The sequence below is a fragment of the Dipodomys spectabilis genome, unplaced genomic scaffold (genome assembly GCF_019054845.1).
Source record: "Dipodomys spectabilis isolate Male_0828 unplaced genomic scaffold, ASM1905484v1 ptg000118l, whole genome shotgun sequence".
In the NCBI taxonomy this organism is placed as follows: Eukaryota; Metazoa; Chordata; class Mammalia; order Rodentia; family Heteromyidae; genus Dipodomys; species Dipodomys spectabilis.
In genome coordinates this window covers 3706175-3729854 of record NW_024870795.1, presented here as the reverse complement: position 1 = coordinate 3729854, position 23680 = coordinate 3706175, and the positions used below count along the sequence as shown (strand labels likewise).

At 48.8% G+C, this 23680-nt stretch overlaps 1 protein-coding gene across 1 annotated transcript; it reads right to left on the bottom strand.

Moving 5' to 3' along the window:
• Window positions 1–637: 637 nt before the first annotated feature.
• On the bottom strand, window positions 638–22308 carry Eloa (elongin A). Its single transcript, XM_042688560.1, has 11 exons — window positions 22182–22308; window positions 15391–15447; window positions 14110–14216; window positions 9643–10843; window positions 8838–8952; window positions 5737–5892; window positions 5537–5634; window positions 4032–4212; window positions 3714–3825; window positions 3116–3291; window positions 638–1030 (listed from the first exon to the last, which is right to left on the bottom strand). The coding sequence occupies exons 1-11, from the start codon at window positions 22254–22256 to the stop codon at window positions 969–971; spliced, it is 2340 nt and encodes a 779-aa protein (XP_042544494.1). The 5' UTR covers window positions 22257–22308; the 3' UTR covers window positions 638–968.
• Between the last annotated feature and the right edge of the window lie 1372 nt (window positions 22309–23680).

Below are 23680 nucleotides of genomic sequence, written 5' to 3'. Positions count from 1 at the left end.
TCCAACTCTCACGACTTTTTACCATTCACAGGGAGCAAGAGATTAAAGTGCTTGCTTTTAAAACTCCCAAGTCAACACAGAGCTACAAAAGCCTGCCATGTCTGTTCCCCCCTCCCCATGCTGGTGGGCAGAAGGAAAGATAAGGAAGGGGGGGGGGGGACAAAAACACCTAAAATTTGAACTAGAAACTACAAGTTATAAAATTGCTGAGGTTCTGTGCAAATTGACTTCTCAAAGTTCTGTGTCCTCTTACTGAGTATTAAAAAAGAAGGGGGTGGGTGACTTGCAAAGAGGACGGGAAAGGACACGGCGTTTACAAACAGCCTCCCTAAATACATACTATTGAATGGGTATGAAAGAGGTGCACCTGCATGGGGACACGGAGTGCGGGGGCGGGGCTCCATGCCGTCTCCCATCCAGGGCAGTCAGAGCACGCTCTGTCTGGCACACACTCCTGCACTATGTGCAATAACACAGGCCAAGGCTCCTCCGCCCTCTGCCAGACCACAGGCCTCTCCAGAGCTGACCTGGGGCAGGGATGGCTTTTGCTAGGCTTTTGTCTAAAGGACCTGGACAATACAAGGCTATGTGTGGTAGAGAACAACAACAAAACAAAAAAAATCAGAAAAACCTGGGGTAATATAAATACAATCTGGGGCAATATTTATTCATTAAAACTATGTCTTATAGTTTACAAAGATGCTAATCAGCAACAAAAGTATAAGTGACCTTAAAATCCTCAGTGAGACTGAGGCTTCACATCGCGCTCGGAAGTCTGCCATGTGCTCCAGGCAGGGCGGGGGCTGTGGTGCTCGGGGCAACCCCTGTCATCGTGCAGCACTGACAGACCAAAAGGTTCCACATAACAAAAGATGGATGCCCAGCTCCTTTGCAAGTCCACTTTCCCAGCCCCCCATGTCCCTGTATTTCTGCCCCCTCAAATTCCATCTCCAAGGCAAGTCCTCAGTTTATCGTCGGGAGAATCTGTTCTTGAAAGCTTTAATTGTCTTGGCCATCATTGGTGCAATTTCTGTGGAGAGAAATGAGGCAGTTGTTTCAGACTGGTGGCAGCTCACACACACCACAATAGGTTACACACAAAGCCGAGCGAAATCTCGCTGATCTTGGCTGTGTATCACCTCATGAGGGATACACGCAATAATCTGCTGACACTGTAACTGTCTGCTGACACTGTAAGAAAGCAATAGACACTTGCAGACGCCCTGCCCAGGGCATAGCCTCACCATCCCTAACCTAACCACCCGATTCCTGCTTCACAGCTTAGGAAGACTGGAGTGTGCCCATGGGTGTGCACTAAGGGGCAGGCAGGGAAGCTGATCCTTGCCAATGCCAAGGCCACTTGCCTGGTGTAACTGCATCAGAAACATGGAAGCAGGAAACAGTACCACCACCCACATCTTTCCATCGCTCAGGTAAGCTATACAAACCACAGCTAAGCAGGGCAGCCTGCCCTTGGCTGGTTAATATGGTCATGGCTGAGGCTTATACCTGGATTTCCTGCCCACCATGGGCCCGGTGGTGACCATGCAGCAATTCTTCCCATGCTAGACCCTTGATGACAGCCTCAAATTTTGTGTTTGGTACCAAACAAATACGAAAATTATTAGGAAACAGATGATAAAGGAGTAAAATATTCAGCTTGAGCTGGGCACTGATGACTCATACATGCAATCCTAGCTACGTAGGAGGCTAAGATCTGAGGGTTGTGGTTTGAAGCTGGCCTGGGCAGAAAAGTCTGTGAGACTCTTTTTTTTTTTTTCTTTTTTTTGCCGGTTGTGGGGCTTGAACACTAGGCCTGGGTGCTGTCTCCCAGCTCTTCAGCACTCTACCACTTGAGCCACAGTGCCACTTCCAGCTTTTTCTGCTTATGTGGTGCTGAGGAATCAAACCCAGGGCCTCATGCATGCAAGGCAAGCACTCTACCACTGAGCCACCTTCCCAGCCTCATCTTGTGAGACTCTTATCTCCAATTAATCACCAAGAAGCTGGAAGTGGAGCTGTGACTCAGGTGATACAAAGCACTAGCCTTGAGTGAAAAAGCTCAGGGACAGTGCCTAGGCCCTGAGTTCATCTGTGCACACAAGCACACATATATATACACACACACCTTTGTAAAAAGGACTTGTCATGTAGTATTAGTGAATATGAACTGTTACTGCCTAAAAAAGCAGGTTTACACTTAGGTTAAAAAAAAAAGAAAAAAAGAGCCGGGCGCCCAGGGCTCACACCTGTAATCCTAGCTACTCAGGAGGCTGAGATCTGAGGATCACGGTTCAAAGCCAGCCCAGGCAGGAAAGTCTGTGAGACTCTTATCTCCTATAAACCTCTGGAAAACCAGAAGTGGTGCTGTAGCTCAAGCAGTAGAGCTCTCACCTTGAGCTGAAGAGCTAAGGGACAGCGCCTAGGCCCAGAGTTCAGCCCCACAACCAAAAAAAAAAAAAAAAAGCTGGGCACTGGTGGCTCACACCTGTAATCCTAGCTACTCCAGAGGCTGAGATCTGAGGATCATGGTTCAAAGCCAGCCCGGGCAGGAAAGTCCATGAGACTCTCACGAGAAAACCAGAAGTGGAGCTGTGGCTCAAGCAGTAGAGTGCTCACCCTGAGCTGAAGAATGCAGGAACAGGGCCCAGGCCCAGAGTTCAAGCTCCACGACCGACAAACAAACAAACAAACAAAAAAAGCAAGCTAGGTGGTTCACACCTGTAATCCTAGCTACTCAGGAGGCTGAGACCTGAGCATCAGGGTTCAAAGCCAGCCCAGGCAGGAAAGCAGGAAAGTCCATGAGATTCTTATCTCCAGTTAACCACTCTAACAAGGTGGTAGAGTGCTAGCCTTGAAAACAAAAAAACTCAAGGACAGTGTCCAGGCCCTGAGTTCAAGCCCCACAACTGACCCCCCCCCCCAAAAAAAAAAAGTAAAGAACACAAATGAACAGTCAGTGGGTTCATGTTGGCATGGACCCAGCAGGGTCAGGGCCGACTGTCCCAATGAGCAGGTGCCAGGCATCCTACAAACCACACCGACACAAGCCACAATGACATTCAAGGGGTTCAAAAGCATTCTGAATATCTGATCAGGCATCCAAACTACTTACTCTTCACAGCGGGTTTTCTAGGATCATAGCACACACTGCTGCTGACCACTGGAGCCAGATGAGCACTGCTGGTACTGGGACCGTCGTAGGCTGGCTCCTCTGGGCTGGCAGTGAAGCTATTGCTGCTACTGGCGGGAACATGGCTGCTTCCTGACGTGTACGGGGCTGGCTTAATCCTGTATCAGAACAAAGTGGATAATGCCAGTGGAAGAAATCTGCTTCCTGCATGCACAGCCTGAAGCTGGCCTGCTGTAGGCAGACTCGTGCTGGGCACAGCAGTGGGCCTGGCAGCCACTGTGTGAGCAACTCTCAGCCAACCTTTACCTCTCTATTGAGGTGTCAGACTTCATTGAAACTGTTTATGTGGCCTAGAAGAAACAATCTGGTCACCCAAGAAATCTGTACTACTTAAATAAGGGAAAGCATGAGGAAGTGCATCCTCCTATCAGCCAGGTCTGCTGACCACTTACTGGCCTGAGCCCACCCCATGCTGCCGTCCAGGAAGCTGTGGCTCAGGGAGGTCTACTTCCCAGTCTCACAGTCCACATTGCCTGCCTGTGCAGCTCCCTCGGGCTCGTTGCCCTGACAAAGCTCTCACCTGACTTTCTCAGGGACAGCTGCCCCTCCCGTTCCAAACTTCTCCTGCCTTCGTCGCACATCACGGGGTGGCTTGGCCACCGAGTTGACAAAGGCCATCTTGGCTTGTCGGCCTGTGGAGAAATGTGGATGTTAGTGTCTGTCTTGAGCAGAGACATTGCTATTAAGTAATGGACAGGCTTTCAAGTGCCCCAAACCAGGGGATTATCAGTGTCAATAGCCCCAGTGTGACAACAAGGATTGTAGCTAAAGACAAGCCCAGTCCTGTCCACCTGCAGATGCAAGAGACCTTTCCCAGCTACCAGTCCCCTGTCCCTACCCTTGGGTTTGTTGGCATGTGCAGATCGGATATTCTTGGTTAACACTCGCAGCCGTTGCTCTCGAGCATCCTGAAGCCGCAGGTACATCTCCCGCCAAGACTCGTATTCTTCTGGTCTTTCTTCCTTAAAGTCTCGGTGGCAATGAACTTTCCATAATTGGTCTGTTTCTTCAATTAATACCTGAAATCAGGAAATAAAACATGTCACTTACATTAAGCACTCTTACACAATCTGGTTTCATCTAGGAGCAACAAATGCTCTAAGACTTTTTAGTATGCCTAGTAGCCTATTTCCCACAATTGTAGTAGAAAAAAAGAATTTTAATTTTAAAAATTTAGAAAACAGGGCTGGGAATGTGGCTTAGTGGTAGTGTTTGCCTAGCATGTATGAAGCCCTGGGTTCGATTCATCAGTATCATATTAAACGGAAAAAGCCAGAAATGATGCTGTGGCTCAAGTAGTAGAGTGTTAGCCTTGGGTAAAAGAAGCTCAGGGACAGTGCCCAGGCCCTGAGTTCAAGTACCAGGACTGGCCAAAAAAAAAAAAAAGAAGAAGGGATTGGGAATGTGGCTTAGTGGTAGAGTGCTTGCCTAGCATACATGAAGCCCTAAGTTTGATTCCTCAGTACCACATAAACAGAAAAAGCTGGAAGTGGCACTGTGACTCAAGTGATGGATAGCTAGCCTTGAGCAGCAGCAGCTCAGCCAGGCCCGGAGTCCAAGCACCGAGACTGGCAAAAAAAAAAAAAAATTAGAAAATGTGATGTGTGAGGCACTGTGTCAGCAGCTTCTGGGTAGCTGTGAAGCCATCAGGAGCTTCCCCAGCAACACACTGAACTGTTGGGCACAGTGGTCAGCAATGAGGATGCACAGTTCAGATGGATCAGAGCAGAGCAGCTGACAGTCAGGAAAGCATATCTACACCAAAGAAAAGGGAACTGCAAGGCTGGTACGCCTCTAAGAGATATGTGGACAATCTGAGCTCTTCATATTCAGACACCTGAGTGTCAGCACAAAGCAGGTGCTCTACTGCTGCAATTCTCCCATGACTATGGCCTTTGTGAGCAGGCAAGCCCAAGGGAGGCAATGAAATATTTTCACTCCCTGTGACTCCCACCCTGAAGTCAGGCACAGGTGCTAGAAAATACATGTTTGAAGGCCCTGAGGGAAACCAAACATGCCTAGAACAGTAATCTGACCTCTGACCTGCCCTTCAGCCCTGGCAAATCTGCAGAGACAAAGCTACATCTAAAGACACAGCCAAAAGACTGCTTGCCCTCTTGGGGCTAGGAAGGTGGCTTAGTGGTAGAGTGCTTCTCTAGCATTCATGAAGCCCTGAGTTCAATTCCTCAGTACCACAGAAACAGAAAAGGCCAGAAGTGGTGCTGTGGCTCAAGTGGTAGAGCATGAGCCTTGAGCAAAAGCAGCTCAGGTACAGTCCCCAGGACTGGAAGAAAAAAAAAAAAAAAAAAGACTGCCCTCTTCCCACCCAGATGGGACACTCACGTGATTGCATTCCTCTATGCGGTAGAGCTGATCAGGTGTACACCTCTCCAAAACAGGTTCAAGAACAGAATAGGGGACACCTCCCACTTCAAAGATGGCTGCAGAAGGAAAATCAGAGGTGAGAGTGCTGACTAGCAGCCTGGCCACCCAGTGACAAGGTCATGGTGGAAAGTGCCTGAGAAAAGCCGGCGACTACTCACAGTCGATGTTGTTTTTAAGCACACGGATGCACTGCTGGTGCAAGGTCATCATTTTGGGGAGATAGGCACACTTGGAACCAGAATACACCTGCATCTTGGAATTCATTCTGCGCCCAGTGAATCCAGCTTCTTCTTCTTCCTGGGGTGAAGAGAATGCTACAGGGCAAGAAAAACCAGAGTGTCACACAAGCCCCAGCCACACAGTGACACTCTTCTTCCACCCTGTGCTCAGCCTCTCCTTCCCTCTCTCAAAGACAACTAATGTTACAATTCCTATGGATCCTTTCAGACACATGGAAAAATAAGCCCATGTGTATCTTAGTATCATATTCACACATCACTCTTTTCATTTATATTGGAGTGATCATTCCATGTCTGTACATTTATAGTGGCATAAGAGGCCACCATGTGGGTGAGCTGGGATTCTGTTCATCTCTTGCTAATGGACACATACAGGGCTTTATTTACTTGCTTATTTCTGGTCCTGACACTCAAACTTTGGGCTTGGGCAACTGTCCCTGAGCTTCTTTTTGCTCAAGGTTAGCACTCTACCACTTGAGCCACAATGCCACTTCCAGCTTTTTCTGTGATTAATTGGAGGTAAGAGGCTCATAGACTTTTCTTCCCAGGCTGGCTTCAAACCACAATCCTCAGATCTCAGCCTTCTGAGTAGCAAGGATTATAGGCACCCAGCTCAAGGCTTTATGTTTTTGCTATTCAAACTGGATATTTTTGCTGGGTACCAGTGATTCACATTTATAATCCTAGCTACTTAGGAGGATAAGATCTAAGAATCATGATTCAAAGTCAGTCAGGGCAGGAATGTTTGTAAAACTCTTATCTCCAATTAACCAGCAAAAAGCAAGAAGTGAGAATGTGGCTCAAGTGATGAGCATCAGCCTTCAGTGAAAAAGCTCAGGGACAATACCCAGGCACTGAGTTCAAACCTCAGTACTGACAACAAAAGTTAATAAATAAGCAAACAAAAATAACGACTTTTTTTTTTTTTTTTTTAATTTTGAGTCCTGAACCCAGGGCCTGGGCATACTGTCCCTGAGCTTTTTTTTTTTTTTTTTTGGTCGGTCGTGGGGCTTGAACTCTGGGCTTGGGCCCTGTCCCTGTGCTCTTCAGCTCAAGGCGAGCACTATACCGCTTGAGCCACAGCGACACTTCTGGTTTTCTAGTGGTTTAATTGGAGATAAGAGTCACAGATTTTCCTGCCGGGGCTGGCTTTGAACCATGATCCTCAGATCTCAGCCTCCTGAGTAGCTAGGAATATAGGTGTGAGCCACTGACACCCGGCTCCCTCAGCTTTTTTACTCAAGGATACCAATCTACTACTTTCAGCCACAGCTCCACTTCTGGTTTTCTGGTGGTTAATTGAAGAGTCTCAGGGACTTCCCTGACCAGGCTGGCTTCAAACTGTGATCCTCAAATCTCAGCCTCCTGAGTAGCTAGGATTACAGGCAGGAGCCACTGGTGCCCAAATGACATTTTTCTTTTTTTTTTGCCAGTCGTGGATCTGAATTCTGGACCTGGGCGCTGTCCCTCAGGCTCTTCAGCTCAAGGCAAGCGCTCTACCGCTTGAGCCACAGGCCACTTTCAGCTTTTTCTGTTTATGTGGTGCTGAGGAATTGAACCCAGGGCCTCAAGCATGCAAGGCAAGCACTCTACCACTGAGCCTGACATTTTTCTTTTAATATAAAAATCATGGAAGTGGCATTGTAGCTCAAGTGGTAGAGCACTAGCCTTGAAGTGAAGAGCTGAGGGACAGTGCTCAGGCCGAGTTCAAGCCCCATGACCAACCAAAAAAAAAAAAAAACAAGGAGAAGAAAGAAAGAAAGAAAATATCAGCCAGGCACCGGTGGCTCACACCTGTAATCCTAGATACTCAGGAGACTGAGATCTGAGGATAGTGGTTCAAAGCCAACCCAGGCAAGAAAGTCCGTGAAACTCTTATCTCCAATAAAACACCAGAAAACCAGAAGTGGCGCTGTGGCTCAAGTGGCAGAGTGCTAGCCTTGAGCTAAGAGCTGAGGGACAGCACTCAGGCCCAGAGTTCAAGCCACAGAACCGACAAAAAAAAAAAAAAATCAACCTGAGCTGGGAAGGTGGCTCAGTGGTAGAGTGCTTGCCTAGCATGATGAAGCCCTGGGTTCAATTCCTCAGTACTACATAAACAGAAAAAGCCAGAAGTGATGTTGTGGCTCAACTGGTAGAGTGCTAGCCTTGAGCACAAAGAGGCTGAAGGACAGCACACAGTCCCTGAGTTCAAGCCCTATGACTGCCCTCCCTTTCCCCCCCCCAAAAAAATCATCTAACAAAAAGAATAAAGGGGACTGGGAAGGTGGCTCAGTAATAGAGTGTTTGCCTTGCATGTATGAGGCCCTGGGTTCAATTCCTCAGCACCACATAAACAGAAAAAGCCAGAAGTGGCGCTGTGGCTCAAGTGGTGGAGCGCTAACCCTGAGCTGAAGAGCTGAGGGACAGCGCCCAGGCCCAGAGTTCAGGCCTCATGACCAAAAAAAAAAAAAAAAAAAAGAATAAAGGACTGTTAATAACAGCAACAGCTAAGATTTATTGAACATTGCTATACGAAAAATCTGGAGCTAAAAGCTTTATTAGCATTATCGCATTTGCATTACTTTACCACAGTAGGCAAATATTATTACTCCCAGTTATGAGTTATAAAACTGAGGTTTAGCCAGGTGCCAGTGGCTCACGCCTATAATACTAGTTACTCAGGAGGCTGAGATCTAAGGATCTCGGTTCAAAGCCAGCTTGGGCAGGAAAGTCTGTGAGACTCTGATCTCCAATAAACCACCAGAAAACCAGAAGTGATGCAGAGGCTCAAGTGGTAGAGCCTTGAGCTGAAGAGCTGAGGGACAGCATTCAGGCCAAGAGTTCAAGCTCCATGACCAAAAAAACCCCCAAAAACCCTGAGGTTTAAAGAAATGATTATTATCCAAGGCCAGACACCTTGTACAGACCAATGCTGGGATTCCACCCGAGCCATCAAACTCCAGAATTTGTGAAGATAGAGCACAAATGAGATTTACACTCCCCTGCTCCCATTTAAAAAAAGAGATGCAGAAAATCACCTTTTCGTTTTGGTTGGAAGGAAGATATCAGTTCAAGGGAAGGAAGTGGGCGGTAATTGGCCTGGATGGCAGGTAATGGCAGGTCTGGCAGCACTGGCACAGCATCCATGGAGACCTGTGAAAGAGAGAGTGAGCAGAGGCCCTCCACCGCGGGTGCTCTCTCCAGGCCAGCCTAAGAGCACTGAAACATTGCACACCTCAGGCTGAACTGAGGCCGGAGTCATGAATGACACAGCTAAGTCAGGAAACGAATGCAGACGGGAAATATTTTGGGTACTAGGGACTGAGCGTAGAGCCTTACATACATTCAGCACATACTCTACCACTGACCTATATTCTCAGTCCAGAAAATTGTCATTTTTCAGGGTGGTAATGGAGTTTGAACTCAGATATCATGCTTGCTAGGAAGCCTTCTACTATGGGAGCCTCAGCTGCATCCCCAGAAAATTATGATGGGTGCTATTTTTTTTTTTTTTTGGTATGGTATGGGGGTTGAACTCTGGGCCTGGGCACAGTCCCTGAGCTTTTCAAGGTGTGCACTCTACCACTTGAGCCATAGTGCTACTTCCAGTTTTCTGGTGGTTTATTGGAGATAAGAGTCTCATGGACTTTCCTGCCCGGGCTGGCTTTGAACTGTGATCCTCAGATCTCAGCCTCCTGAGTAGCTAGAATTACAGGTGTCAGCCACCGGCACCCGGCTCCCTGGGTGCTATTTATATGGCAGCTGCCAAGGCCGGGCGAGCCTCTCCAGGCAGGACCAGGAGAAGGGTGCAGGCAGACCTGTGCCCCCTCACTGCGGGCTTACCTTTCTTGGCTTGGCTGAATCAGCTCCAGCCAGCTGCAGCTTCTCTGACTTATTTTCATTTACCTTGGGCAATTTCTGAACTGAGTCCAAGTTTTTACTAGTGCTTTTAGATTCACTTTTTTTCAGCCCTTTCTCTCCAAGTGCTGTGGTGGAAGTTTTCACAATTTTCTTCTTTTTCTTCCTGGGCTGGTCGTAGCTGAGGTATGATTCGAAGGACATGGTGGGCTGCTCAAATTCATCGTCCACATCTGCCTCCTCCTCTTTATGGAATGAGCTCAGGGACTTTTTACCTGAATGAGAAGTCTTCACCTTCCCTTCTTGAGCCTTTAGGTTGTTGGAGACCTTTTCTTTTGTTTTGGGCAACAGGTCTCCAGCCCCCTTCCCGATGTCTAGCCCATCCACACTTTGCTTAGTCTTCTCATATTTGGTTTTCTCCAAATCCTTGTGTTTTGTTTTTTTAAGGAGGTTGTCTGAAGCAACCTCCAGGGTGGATGAGAACTTCTTCTTCAGACTGCTACCTTCTCTTTCCTTCTCTTTCTTGACAGCACCAGAGGGTTGTTTCTCCTTAATACTGTCCCCTGATAGTGGCCTTCGGCTTTCCTCTTTGGCAAGGGCCTTGTGTGATTTCTCTCTGCTCAGAGCAGGGGCCTTCTCGTCTCCCCTGGCATCCACAGGGCGCTTCTCCTTGTGGGAAGTTTTGTGCTCCTTGTTTTGGTTCGTAACCCCTTTGCCCTGGGGTTCCCCCAGGTGCCGTTCCTGACTGACCCCCAGTCTGTCCTGAAGGGCATTACTGTGGCCTCTCCCAGGCTTCTGATGAGGAGTTATGGCCTCGTGGTCCTCCTCTGGGGACCTGTAATGGTTCATGAACACCTGATGGTGATGGGGACTAGCAGAAGCTGGGGGGGACTGAACATGGCCATAGTCAGAAGACTCAGGGTCTGAAGAATATGGGGGTGATGCTCGGTGGCACTTCTTTCTCTCATCTCTCCGCTCATGGCTGTGAGACACTCTGTGTGGTCTTTCTAGCTCTGGGAGTTTTCTGTGTTTCTTCTGTCTATGCTCAGGGCTGTAGGATTGGCTGCTGGAGGCTTTCCAGTTTTCCTGGTGTTCCCCCTGCATCTCCTCCTCCCTCTGAAGAACATCCCGAGGTCGCTTTCGGGAGCTGCTCTTCTCAAAGTCCTGTTCATCAGCGTCGCTGTTTCTAAAATCGAATTAAAAACAGATATACACATCAGTGTAAAGCCTTGTTCAGACTCCAGTTCAAGCCTCAGTACTGCCAAAAAAAAAAAAAAATGCTGTGTGTGTGTGTTGCTATTTGTTTTGTTTTATTAAATAGCTGGTTGCAGTAGCTCGTGCCTATAATCATAGCTACTTGGGAGGTGGAGATCAAAGGAGCTAGACAAAAAAAGTTCTTGAGACCTCATCTCAACCAATGTAATGCTGGGCAAACGGCACACACCTGTCATCTCAGCTATGTGGGAATTGTAAGTTGGAGGATCTTGGCCCAGGCAAGCCTGGGCAAAAAGGGAGGCATCATTTGAAAATAAGGAAAGCATGGGGCTGGGAATGTGCCTTAGTGGTAGAGTGCTTGCCTAGCATGCAGAAGTTTTGGGTTCAATTCCTCAATACCACATAAACAGAAAAAGCCAGAAATGGCACTGTGGCTCAAGTGGTAAAGTGCTACCCTTGAGCAAAAAAAAGCTCAGGGACAGAGCCCAGGATTTCAGTTCAAGCCCTAGAACTGGAAAAAAAAAGAAAATAAGGAAAGCAAAATAGGATGAGGATATAGGTAAAGTGATAGAGTATTTGCCCAGCAGGTGCTAAGTTCAAATCCCAGTAGCACCAAGATAAATAAGCTCAACTAATTTTAAAAATTGAGAAAACATGCCCCATTTGTTAGGAAATGGAAAAACTTGGAAAAAATTATATTAAGTGAAGTAAGCCAGGCCCAAAGAAACGTAGGTCCCATGGTTTCCCTTATTTGTAATATCTAGTATATGTATGAGTCAAGCGGAAAAGTTCAGATAATGTGATGTCAGGAAAATGAACCCTTAGATGTGTATTTTAATGTTTTTTTTCTTTCATGCATGTGTTTCTAACTCATTTATAAGATTATCTCTTTGTTGCTTTGTATGTCCCTCCTCCACAGTATAACCCCTGCTTTCACTATATTTGATGTCAGTATAACTTGTGGAGGAGATGGGGAAAAACCAGTTGTTTAAGGATACAGGTGGACCTGTTGCAACAATGAGAAGTACAACTTGTCATGTCCAAAACGAGCTTTACAACGTTGGTGCGGGGGGGGGGGGGGGGGGGGGGGGGGAAGGAGAAGGATTGGGATTAGGGGGGGAGGGGGGAGGCTGGGAAGGGATGTGAAGGGTAAACAAAGGAGGAGGCTGCAATGCTTGGTAAGAAATGTACGCATTATCCTGCCCATGTAACTGTAACTCCTCTGTACAGTATGTTCACAAATAAAATTAAATTTAATTTAAAAAAAAAATTGAGAAAACAAATATTCATAAATGGGAAGTAAATCTGGGCGCTGAGGGCTCATGCCCGAAATCCTAGCTATTTAGGAGATAGATATCTGAGGATCACATTTCAAAGCCAGCCTAAGCAGGAAAGTCCATGAGACTCTTATCTCCAATAAAAACCACTAGAAAACTAGAAGTGGCTCTGTGGCTCAAGGGGTAGGGTAGAGCACTCGCCTTGAGCTGAAGAGTGCAGGGACAGCGCCCAAGCCCAGAGTTCAAGCCCCACAATCAACCAAAAAAAAAAAAAATCAAGACCCCCACAATCAACCAAAAAAAAAAAAAAATCAAGACTCTTATCTCCAATGAACAAGCAAAAAGTCCGGAGTAAAGGTGTGATAGAGCTCTAGCCTCAAGTGGAAAAGCTAAGCAAGAATATGAGGATGAGTTGAAGCTACAGTACAGAAAGGAAAGAAAAAAAAAGGAAAAGAAATAGAGAAGGAAGGAAGGAAGGAAGGAAGGAAGGAAGGAAGGAAGGAAGGAAGGAAGGAAGGAAGGAAGGAAGGAAGGAAGGAAGGAAGAAAAAAATGGAAGGAAGGAAGGAAGGAAGAAAAAAATGTTGGAAGAGTTGGGATATAGCTAACAGCAGTATGGCAAGACCTTAGGTTCAATTTCCAGAACAACTAAAGTTACCATTGCCCCAACAAAAAGCCAAAAATGTTCATGCTTATTTTTAAATGTCAAAGTAGAAAATTGTATTATCTCTATTTTAGATACTTTCTAACATTCTATAATGATCGTGGGTTCTTTTTATAATGATACAAAATATTTTTTAAGTTTATGTGTGTGTGTGCATGCGTGCGTGTGTGCATGTGTGTGTGTGTGTGTGTGTGTGCGCGCGCGCGCGTGCATACAGTGCCACTTCTGTCTTTTTCTGTTTATGTTAAGGAATCAAACCCAGGGCTTTCTGCATGCAGGCAAGCACTCTACCACTAAACCACATTCCCTGCCCCAAACAGGCATTTTAAATACGAAGTTGGAGCCAGGTGTTGGTGGCTCACATCTGTAATCCTAGCTACCCAGGAGGCTGAGATCTGAGGATTGCAGTTCAAAGCCAGTTCAGGCAAGAAAGTCCATGAGACATATCTCCAATAAACCACTCAGAAAACTGGAAGTGGCACAGTGGCTCAAGTGGTAGAGCCCTTGCCTTGAGCTGAAGAGCTGAGGGACAGTGCTCAGGCCCAGAGTTCAAGCCCCACAACCTGGGGGGGGGGGGGGGGTTGGGGGGGGCAGGGGTAAGACGAAGTTGGAAGAGGAATACCAAAAAAAAAGCTGTTGGGTATGGGCAGCCCATACTTGTAATCCTAGCTGCTTAGGAAGCTGAGGTCTGAGGCTCGCTGTTCAAGCCAACCTGAGCAGGAAAGTCCATGAGACTCTTCTCCAATTTACAACCAACCAAAAAAAAAAAAAAAAAGTTGGGTGTAGACTGGGAAGGTGGCTTAGTGGTAGAGTACTTGCCTAGCATGCATGAAACCCTAGGTTTGATTCCTCAGAACCACATAAACAGAAAAAGCCAGAATTAGCAATGTGGCTCAAGTGGTAGAGTGCTAGCCTTGAGCAAAAGCTCAGGGAAGCCAGGCACAAGTGGCTCACACCTATAATCCTAGCTACTCAGGAGGCTGAGAGCATCTCGGTTCAAAGCCAGCCTGGGCAGAAAAGCCCATGAGACTCTTACTGCCAATAAACTACCAGAAAACTGGAAGTGGCGTTGTGGCTCAAGTGGTAGAACACTCTCCTTGAGCTGAAGAGCTAGCTAAGAGACAAGCACCCAGGCCCACAGTTCAAGCCCCAGGACTGACTGACAAAAAAAAAAAAAGCTAGAGCAGACCCAAGTGCCCAGGCCTTGAGTTCAAGCCCCAGGACCAGCATATTAAAAAAAGAAAAGGAAAGAAAGACAGCAATAAAGCTGAACAAATCTAAAGATAAATGTTTTTACCGTTCCACAGGAACCAGCTTCTTCCACTGGGCCACTAGGTCCCTGGCAAAGCTTCCAACTTGCTCATGTTTTCGATAGCTATTTACTGTCTTCCCGACCCCAGTCTCCTGCAAATGGCAAATGCAACATAGAAGTTGACAGAGGAACTGATGCATGCTGCAAATCAGTTACTTTGTTGCCTGATGGCCAAGTCTCTAATGACACATAGTAACAATATATACAAACTCAGGGGAAAATGTCATTAAAAGACTTCCAGAACTTTAACAATGTAACGATGTTTCAGGTCTGAAGCAAGATCTAAAAGCTCTTCATAACCCTGGAGCAGAAGTCAGCCTCAGTGGACAGCAAGTTAGAGAACCTGGATTCAAATCCAGGTGTCAAAACCAATCTTTTCATTCATTATTTTAATTCTGAAATACAAGTCACATTCATAGGTGTAGCTAAGTGGTAGGGTATTTGCCTAACATTCCCAACACAATGGGTTTATTCCCCAGCACTGCAATTAATCACCATTTTAACAATGTAAATAAGCTCAGTGATTTCCAGGATACTCCTAATACTATATAATCATTACTACAACAGGGACATAATCATAACTTTGCTGAGAAACAATGATTTCTTACTTGGGCCCACAAGCAGAAGACAGAAATGAAGCTTGAATTCAAGCCTCCTCCATCTTGTATCTGTGTCCTTTGCCCTGAGCCATTCTCCTGTGCAGTCACTTTACGGCCATCTTGGAAGCCAGTTAGGAGCTGACAGCTGACCTGACCAGCTGCCAGGCATCAATGACTCTTGCTTGGGACTGTTTAACTATGCATACCTTTCACTTGCTACCCTTCATTCTTTGTCTATTTAAACCTATAAGCTCTGCCTGCACCCAGAAGAGGGAGAGAGAACTCACATGCTGTCTTCCTGTGGCAGCCGGTGCCATAAAATAACTCTCCTCTCAATGTCTCTTTATCTGGCACATAGGGACAAGTAGTTGGACCTGTGGAACTCCTGGAGCTGGGCCTGGGGTTTCAAACCCAGATTTCCTTACCAGGACATTTCCACCACCCTCCAAAGATACGTTGTTCCCTCCAGTCCCACAACACCAAATAACTACTCACCCACTTCCTGTCTTTGAATTTGTCTAGACTGGACATCTCATATAAAAAGGTCATAATTATGCAACCATTATGCAACCTTTCCAAAAGCCCATCCCCTAAACTTCCTCTATGCTCGTCAGTAGCAAGGCTATGGGACAGAGTTTTATAGTATTTAAAGTTGCACAGTTCTTACCGCAAGAATGTCTACCGTAATTGGCAAGGTGGAGAGTTTCTTCAAATATTTCAATAGCTGCAGAGAATAAAACAAACATTAGCTTCTATAAAGTCACAATCACATTTACAGGAATGAACAAGAATAACTGATGGGGGCTGGGAATGTGGCTTAGTGGTAGAGTGCTTGCCTGGCATGCACGAAGCCCTGGGTGTTTGATTCCTCAGTACCACATAAACAGAAAAGGCAGGAGTGGTGCTGTGGCTCAAGTGGTAGAGTGCTAGCCTTGAGCTAAAGAAGCTCAGGGACAGTGCCCAGGCCCTGAGTTCAAGCCCCAGGACTGGAAGCAAAGAAAAAAGAATTTCTCATGTTCACTGCTCACACAGTGCTATGCATCTTCCAGGAATGAGTATGGCTACTATGTAGTTCACAAGTAAAAACAGGCTCCAGAAGTGTTGTCACTAGCCCCAGGACACAGGCAGGGCAGGACTTACTGGAGTCCTTAGCTTCAGACTGCACTTTCAACTGCTCTGCCACACCAAGGTGAAGACACAGGAAGCACCAAAACCTACTCTGCTCGTCACTGGCAACCATATCTGTCTCACTGTGGCAGAGATTTATGAGAAAGATACCAAGTTTAGAGGAACTTCCCATGGACCTGGCAGAGGATGGTAGAGAGAAGAGGCCTCTGCAGGAAGATGGTAGCAACGTGGTGCCAACACAACATTCACTAGTAGGAAGCCAAGAGTAATCCTGAGCAGCAGAGTTGGAGCTTTGCTGAGATTGTGTTGATGCTACACACAAAATGCCTGGGTGGTTAGAAAGGAAATCCTGGTTTGGCCACATTTCCTTTATTCAGTCCCGAAAACTAGGTCAAACTCAGTATAAAAGAGCCGTGAGGGTGGGGTTTGGGAGTCAGAGAAGCTCATCTTCTTTCCAGGTAATCTTGGGCAAGTAAGTAACCTCTCTGAACCTGTTACACCAAACTGCAGAAGAAATTGGATCCTGTTTCCACGACACAAGCAATGAGGTGCTTCGTCATAGTTTCTGATACTGTAAAAGCTCACCATGCTTATTATTCATCACTTATCAGCTGACAGCTCTTTAAACACTCTAATGTGGATCTTCAACCAGACAATGCTCAGCCAGTTTATACCAGGAGCCTTTCTCCAGAAAATGTGCGTGGGCAGTTTCCATACAAGGAGCATTGCACAGTTAAGTAGTTCAGTAGGTAACTGTGGCTATCCTTACACTTAATCATTAGTAAGACCTGTTCTCTCTGCCTTGTAGCTTCAACTCTTAACTGCCATGCCATGCTGCTAATAGGTGGAGTAAAGAGTATGTTTTTCTGGCCATTCTCCTTGAATAATTACTTAACCCTGACGCTAGGCAGAGCAACTGGAATACTGATGGTAATCTTTTTTTCTTTTTTCTTTTTCTTTTTGCCAGTCCTGGGGCTTGAACTCAGGGCCTGGGGACTGTCCCTAAGCTGCTTTGGCTTAAGGCTAGCACTCTACTTCTGGCAAGAGCCATTTCTGACTTTTTCTGTTTATGTAGTACTGAGGAATCAAACCCAGGGCCTCATGCATGCTAGGCAAACACTACCACCAAGCCACATTCCCAGCCCAGATGGTAATCTTGTTTAACTAGGAATAAGAGGTCAAGTGGGCAGTAGTGTAGAACTTTAGAATGGAGTGAAAATTGTCCTCTACTAAATTCTATCTCCACTGTAATAAATTCAGGAAAAAAAATGTGTATTGCCTTTTTGTTTGATTCTTTGAGTCAAGAGTTCTGCTGCATAAACCAGGCTGGTTCTGAATGCCTGGTCCTCCTGCCTCAGCCTGAGTGTTGGGACTATAAGTGAGGACCACCATATCTGGTTGTGCTCATCTTTGTCATCCAGGCTATAGGTTCAAAGACTAGTACCAATTTCCTTTCTTCCTTTCTTTCCTTCCCTCCCTGCTTCCCTTCCTTTCTGGGTGTGCAGGTGCCATTACTGGGAATTGAACTCTAGGCCTAGAGCTCTTTGCTTGGCTTTTTCCACTCTGAGCTGGCACTCTACCACTTGAGTCACACTTTCGGCTTTCTGCTGGTTAACTGGAAATAAGAGTCTCTCAGAGGAGCTGGGAAGGTGGCTCAGTGGTAGAGCCCTTGCCTTGCATGCATGAGGCCCTGGGTTCGATTCTTCAGCACCACATAAGCAAAAAAAAAAAAAAAGCCAGAAGTGGTGCTATGGCTCAAGTGGTAGCACACTAGCCTTGAGCTGAAGAGCTGAGGGACAGCGCCCAGGCCCAGAGTTCAGGCCCCACAACCGGACCCAAAAAAAAAAAAGAGTCTCTCAGATTTGTCTGCCCAGTTTGGACTGGCTTTGAACCTGCATCCTCAGATCTCAGCTTCCTGAGTAGCTATGATTACACACATAAGTCACCAGTGCCCAGCTTGCCAATTCCTTTTCTTCTTCTTCTTCTTCTTTTTTTTTTTTTTCTTCCTTTACTCTGTTGTTGGTCTTGGGGCTTAAACTCAGGGCCTGGGCATTGTCTCTGAACTCTTTTTGCTCAAGGCTAGCACTTTACCACTTTGAACCACAGTGCCACTTCCAGTTTTCTGATGGTTAATTAGAGATAAGAATCTCATGGCCTTTCTTGCTTGGGCTGGCTTTGAACTGTGATCCTCAGATCTCAGCCTCCGTTCTAATGCATTTACATGGATCCACTGAGTGAGGCTGCTCTGCCCAGTCCTCCCATGACTAACCTTGATCCTATTTGACAGACAGTGACACTGAGCAGTGAAGTTTGGTAAGTTGCTTCACAAGCTGAGAAGCACCCAACATAACTAACATTGTGTCATTAGGAATAGAAAATAGTGCATATGGGGGCTGGGAAGGTGGCTCAGTGATAGAGCACTTGCCTTGCATGCCTGAGGCCCTGGGTTCGATTCCTCAGCACCACATAAGCAAAAAGAAAAATGCCGGAAGTGGTGCTGTGGCTCAAGTGGTAGAGCACTAGCCTTGAGCTGAAGAGCTGAGGGACAGCGCCCAGGCCCAGAGTTCAGGCCTACGACCGGACCCTCCCCCCCCCCCCCAAAAAAAAATAGTGCATATGCCTAACACAAGCCTGGAAGAAAGTACAGAAGCAGCTCCTCGATCACAGTCCACTTGCCCACGTGGTAAAGGTCACCCAGGAACAGAGTGTCAGGACCTCTGTGAAGGCAGCACAGGAGAAGAGCACTGGAAGCACAGTGGCGTGCACCTCCACACCTAACACTGCTGTAAGTCGCACAGGACACAGGGTGTGTGGACCTCCATACCCAGCACTACCTTGAGTACCTGCTGCCTTTCTGCTTGACCTCAGGTGAGTAGGAGTGAACTGACCAGAAAAATTCAAGCCCAAGACTTTCAAACTGATCTAGCCCAACACAAGAAAGGCCTTCCCATCACTATTATTCTCAGTCAGTTCCAAGGAAGCAATAACATGGCACTCAGTATCCTGAGACAGATGCAAACTTGATGTTATCAAACCAAGGTACCAAGGATACAGTTTTCTTTCTTTTTATTTTTTTGTTTGGTTTTGTTGTTTGTTTTTTGTAGGTCGGGGGGCTTGAACTCTGGGCCTGGTTGCTGTCCCTCAGCTCTTCAACTCAAGGTGAGCGCTCTACTGCTTGAGCCACAGCACCACTTCCAGTTTTCTGGTAGGTTATTGGAGATAAGAGTTTCATGGACTTTCCTACCCAGGCTGGCTTTGAACCTCGATCCTCAAATGGAGTAGCTAGGATTACAGGCATGAGCCACCGGTGCCCAGCAGGGGTACAGTTTTCTAAGTACTGGTAACCAGAGACTGAGAAACGTCAAATGTATGCACACAACATGGTGAAAATCTCAGTTGCCTTAATACCACCTGATGGTGTTCTCCAGGTAGTCACATTCAAGATTTAACACAGGACGGCCATGAAAATCAGTTCTGGTTCAAATCAGTTCCTGTTCAGCAGGAACAAAAAGCCAAGTGATACAGGGCCACTGGTGGCTCACCCCTGTAATCCTATCTACTCAGGAGACTGAGATCTGAGGATTGCAGTTCAAAGTTAGTTCAATTAACCACCAGAAAGTCAGAGGTGGTACTGTGGCTCTCAAGGTGGGAGAGCACAAAAGCTCAGGGACAGTGCCCAGGCCCTGAGTTCAAGCCCCATGACTGACCAAAAACAATTAAATTAAAAAGCCAACTGAGTTGCTCCGCTTAGAACCTCTCCCACGTATGGGTGGATTGCAGGTGAATGTACAGTAAGAACCCGGACACCGGCGGCTCACGCCTGTAACTCAGGAGGCTGAGATCTGAGGATCACGGTTCAAAGCCAGCCCAGGCAGGAAAGTCCGTGAGACTCTTATCTCCAATAAACCACTCAAAACTGGAAGTGGCGCTGTGGCTCAAGTGGTAGAGTGCTAGCCTTGAGCTGAAGAGCTGAGGGACAGCGCCCAGGCCCAGAGTTCAGGCCCCACAACCGACAAAAAAAAAAAGTTATAACTTGAACCCTGATGTTCAATACCAGAAGACTCATTAACACAGGTGTGGAATCAAGCCCTTTGGCTGATAATGGCGTGAAAGCAAGATGTGGTTACAATTCAGTGCTGCTCTATAATCAAGCACAACCTGTGGGAGCTTGTTGGGTTAACTGAAGGCTGAGAGGAAGAAGGCCAGGGTGCCAGCCTGCAGCTTTCCCTGGCATTCACTTTTGAATGTCAACTATTATTCCCTTGCCAGGTGCTCGGTGGCTCACACTTACAATCTTACTCAGGAGGCTGAGATCTGAGATCTGAGGATCACAGTTCAATGCCAGCCCAGGCAGTAAAGTTTGTGAGACTCCTGTTTCCAATTAACTACCAAAAAAAAAAAAAAGAAAAGAAAGGGCTGGGAAGGTGGCTCAGTGGTAGAGTGTTTGCCTTGCATTCATGAGACCCTGAGTTCAATTCCTCAGCACCACATAAGTAGAAAAAGCTGGAAGTGGCACTGTGGCTCAAGTGGTAGAACGCTAGCCTTGAGCTGAAGAGCTGAGGGACAGTGCCCAGGCCCAGAGTCCAAGCCCCACGACCAACAAAAAAAAAAAAAGAAAGAAAAAAAGAAAAGCTGAAAGTAATAGAATGGTTGCCTTGAGCAAAAAAGTTCAAGAACAGCATCTAGGACCTAAGTTCAAGACCAGCACAAAAAAAAAAAGAGAAGAAAAAGAACGAAAGAAAGAAGAACAAACGAATGAACAAATGAAATTAAGGAAAAGAAAACACACAGAAAGAGGATTCCTCAATATTTTCTAATCTTCATAGTACTTCACAGTGCAAAGCTACAAGTTCTCAGTGATTTCCACCCCCCACTTTTTCAGTGTTGGGTATGGAGTCCAGGGCCTCATTCATAAGCAGTCTGCCAAGAAACTACACCCCCCTGCCCGGTCCTAGTGTGCTTTTCTATCTGGTCAGAAAAAGCTCAAACACTTTTTTAAAAACAACAAACCCAATCACTAATGATTCAAGTAAATATACTCCCGCCCTCCCCGGACTTGACGCTTCATATTTCACAGCGACAGTACCAGAAAAGGTCCTGCAGGTTTTCAATTCTGGTGGAAAAATACCTTTAGACGCTACACACAGCTATTAAAGGGGAGACAGAAATACAGACCAAATGGGGGTGATTACATAAAACTTGCTTTTTAAAAAGATTTTTGACAGTCACAGATCCCACAGTGTTTGGGGAGACAAACCGGTACTCAGGAATAATGACCATTTATTAGATGTCCACAAAGGGTTATTGTAGCGAGCGACTGCTAACTCCGCCGGCCGCTGCGCACGGGGGCCCGGAGGAAGTGTAACCCGAGACAGGTAGAGGCGAGCCCCGCAGCTTCCGAGGAGCGCTGATAACTCGCAGCGCTCCCCGAGAAGTCGCTCCCGGAGCTGGGCGTGGAGGAGGGGGCCCGCCGGGGGCCGCGGGGCCTGGGCGGGCGGGGGAGCCCCCGGTGGCCGGCCAGGGCCGCGGTGGAAGGAGCGCTCCCAGAAAAACTGGAAAATGGCGATCAGGTCCAGCTGACCCTTCGGGAGGGGGGGGAGGAGAGGGAAGAGACCAGGGGTCGGTCGGCCCGCGGCGGAGCGAGCGGCGGACGGGGACCCGCGCCGGCCCCGGTCCCGGGGTGGGCCCGGCGGGGACCCCGCGCAGCGCCCCGCACGGCCCCCCGCGGCCCGGCCGCCGCGACGAGGGCGCACGAGGAGACAAGTTTTGAAAGGAGCGCCGGAGCCCAGCGGGAAGCGGGGGGCGGCCCCGGGCGGCCCCGCACCCCGCACCCCAGGCCCCGGACGGGACGCGGCGGCCGCCGGCTCCCCACGAGTTCAAGACACCTAACCACAACTTCTGCCCCCCCCCTTCGGCCAGACCCAACTTCGTGCGAGCGCTGCCGGGCGGCGCGGGGTCCCCCGTCCCGGCCGGCCCCGGGGGAGGGGCTCCTGGGGAGCGCGGGGTCCCCCGTCCCGGCCGGGCTGGGGGAAGCCGGGGGTCGCCGGCCAAGGGCCGTCCGGGGGCCGCCGGGGGGCCACGCAAAGGCGGGGCGCGCGCGGCCCGCACCCACCCCGCGCCGCTGCCCTTTTGGGGGGGGCGCCCGGCTCTCGGGGTGCGGTCCCGGGAGGAGGGGGCCCGCGGGACCCGCCGCGGGGAGACCCCCCGGCGCCCGCCGGGGCCCGGAGCCGCCCCCCCCCGCCCGGAGCCCCCAATGGCGACGCCGCCCGCGACCGTTACGGGGCCCGCGCCGCGCCCAACGCCCGTCCGCGCCCGCGGCGCCCCGCTCACCTTCTTGGGGTCCGGGTTCGCGGCCAGGCGCGCCTGCAGCTTCTCCACAACTTGCAGCGCCGACTCCGCCGCCATCGCTGTCACTGGCGCGGCCTCCTCGCCGGAACTGGGCTCGCGTCGCGTCCTCGGGCCGAGCTCCGCCCTCCGTGTGGCCCCGGCGGAGACGGAAGCGCGGCTGGCCCCTTCCGGGCCTCGGCCGCGGGGCGCGCGGGGCGCGCGGGGCGCGGGCGCGGGGACGGCCGCGCGCAGGCCGCGCCCGCGGGCCGGGGTCCCCCGCACCCCTGCCTCGCCCGCAGCCCGAGCGCCTGGTGTTCCGGGATCGGGGCCCGGAGCCCCGCGCTGGCCCCCGCCGAGCCGGGCCTGGGGCGCTGGTGCTGCCCGAGACCTCCCCGCCTAGTGCGGGCCGCTAAGTCCCGCGGCTCGGCCTCGGACCCGGCATTCTAAACCCTCTCCCTCCGGCCCCGCCCCTCTGCGCACCTGAGGCTGGGCCCCGGCCAGCTCGGGAGCCCCCTGTCGTCACCACCCTAAGTCCCCTCGCTGCCAGTGGACAGTCTTAATTCCGAGCTCATCGGAAGGATTCGTCCCACTTTACAGATGAGGAAACGGAGGCTCCCGGGAGCCCAGATAAATGTGCCAGCAGGCCCACGACGACAGGGAAGGAACTGGAATTGGACTCTGAATGCAAGGCCCAGCCGGGCGTGGTGGCGCCCCCTTGTAATCCCATCACTTGGAGGCGGTGGCCAGCCAGCCTCACTCTCCAGGGAAAAATAAAACGGAATAGGTTGAAGAATTGAGGACCAGAGAAAGAAAGGGACTCATCCAACGTCAAACACTTGAATTTCTGAAAGTAATAAACCCTCCACCACAGAGTTCGCTCAAACACTTTCTCGATGTATGAATTCCTATGTCCGCTGAGGACCTGCCGGTCACCAAAATATCCCAGATCCGCACAGCTCAGGCCGCGAACCGACCACAGGCCACACACAGGTGGTTACTATTTAGTGAAAGTAATCTATTCCCACGATGACAAAACATCCACATGGATTAGATCTTTCTTGACAGGTCAGATTTTGTTAGACCCTAGCTAGATCTCCAGCAGCAAATGAACAAACAAAGCAACGAGGCTAAACCTCTCCTGCAAAGAAGGGAAGCCCAGAGACTCTCCCACAGTCCAGCTCGGGAAGAAAACAAAAACGAATCAGGAAACTGTTTCTTCGAATGGGCATTCATTCATTATGCCCCGCTCCTCTATTTGGGGACTCTCCCCAAACTCCTTCACCAACCAACCTTTGTCAGAGTGTAAATTATCAGTATATTGATTTGCCTTGTCCCTGGGCTGTTGATTTATCAAGTTCAATGAACAACCTCTCCAGCTTTGAATGTCTGAGGCCTACTATACTCCAGCCATATAGTCAGCATTGGAAGAAAAGCCCTTACAAGGGCTGAGGCTGCAGCTCAGTGGCAGAATGCTTGCTCAGCACATACAAGGCTCTGAGTTC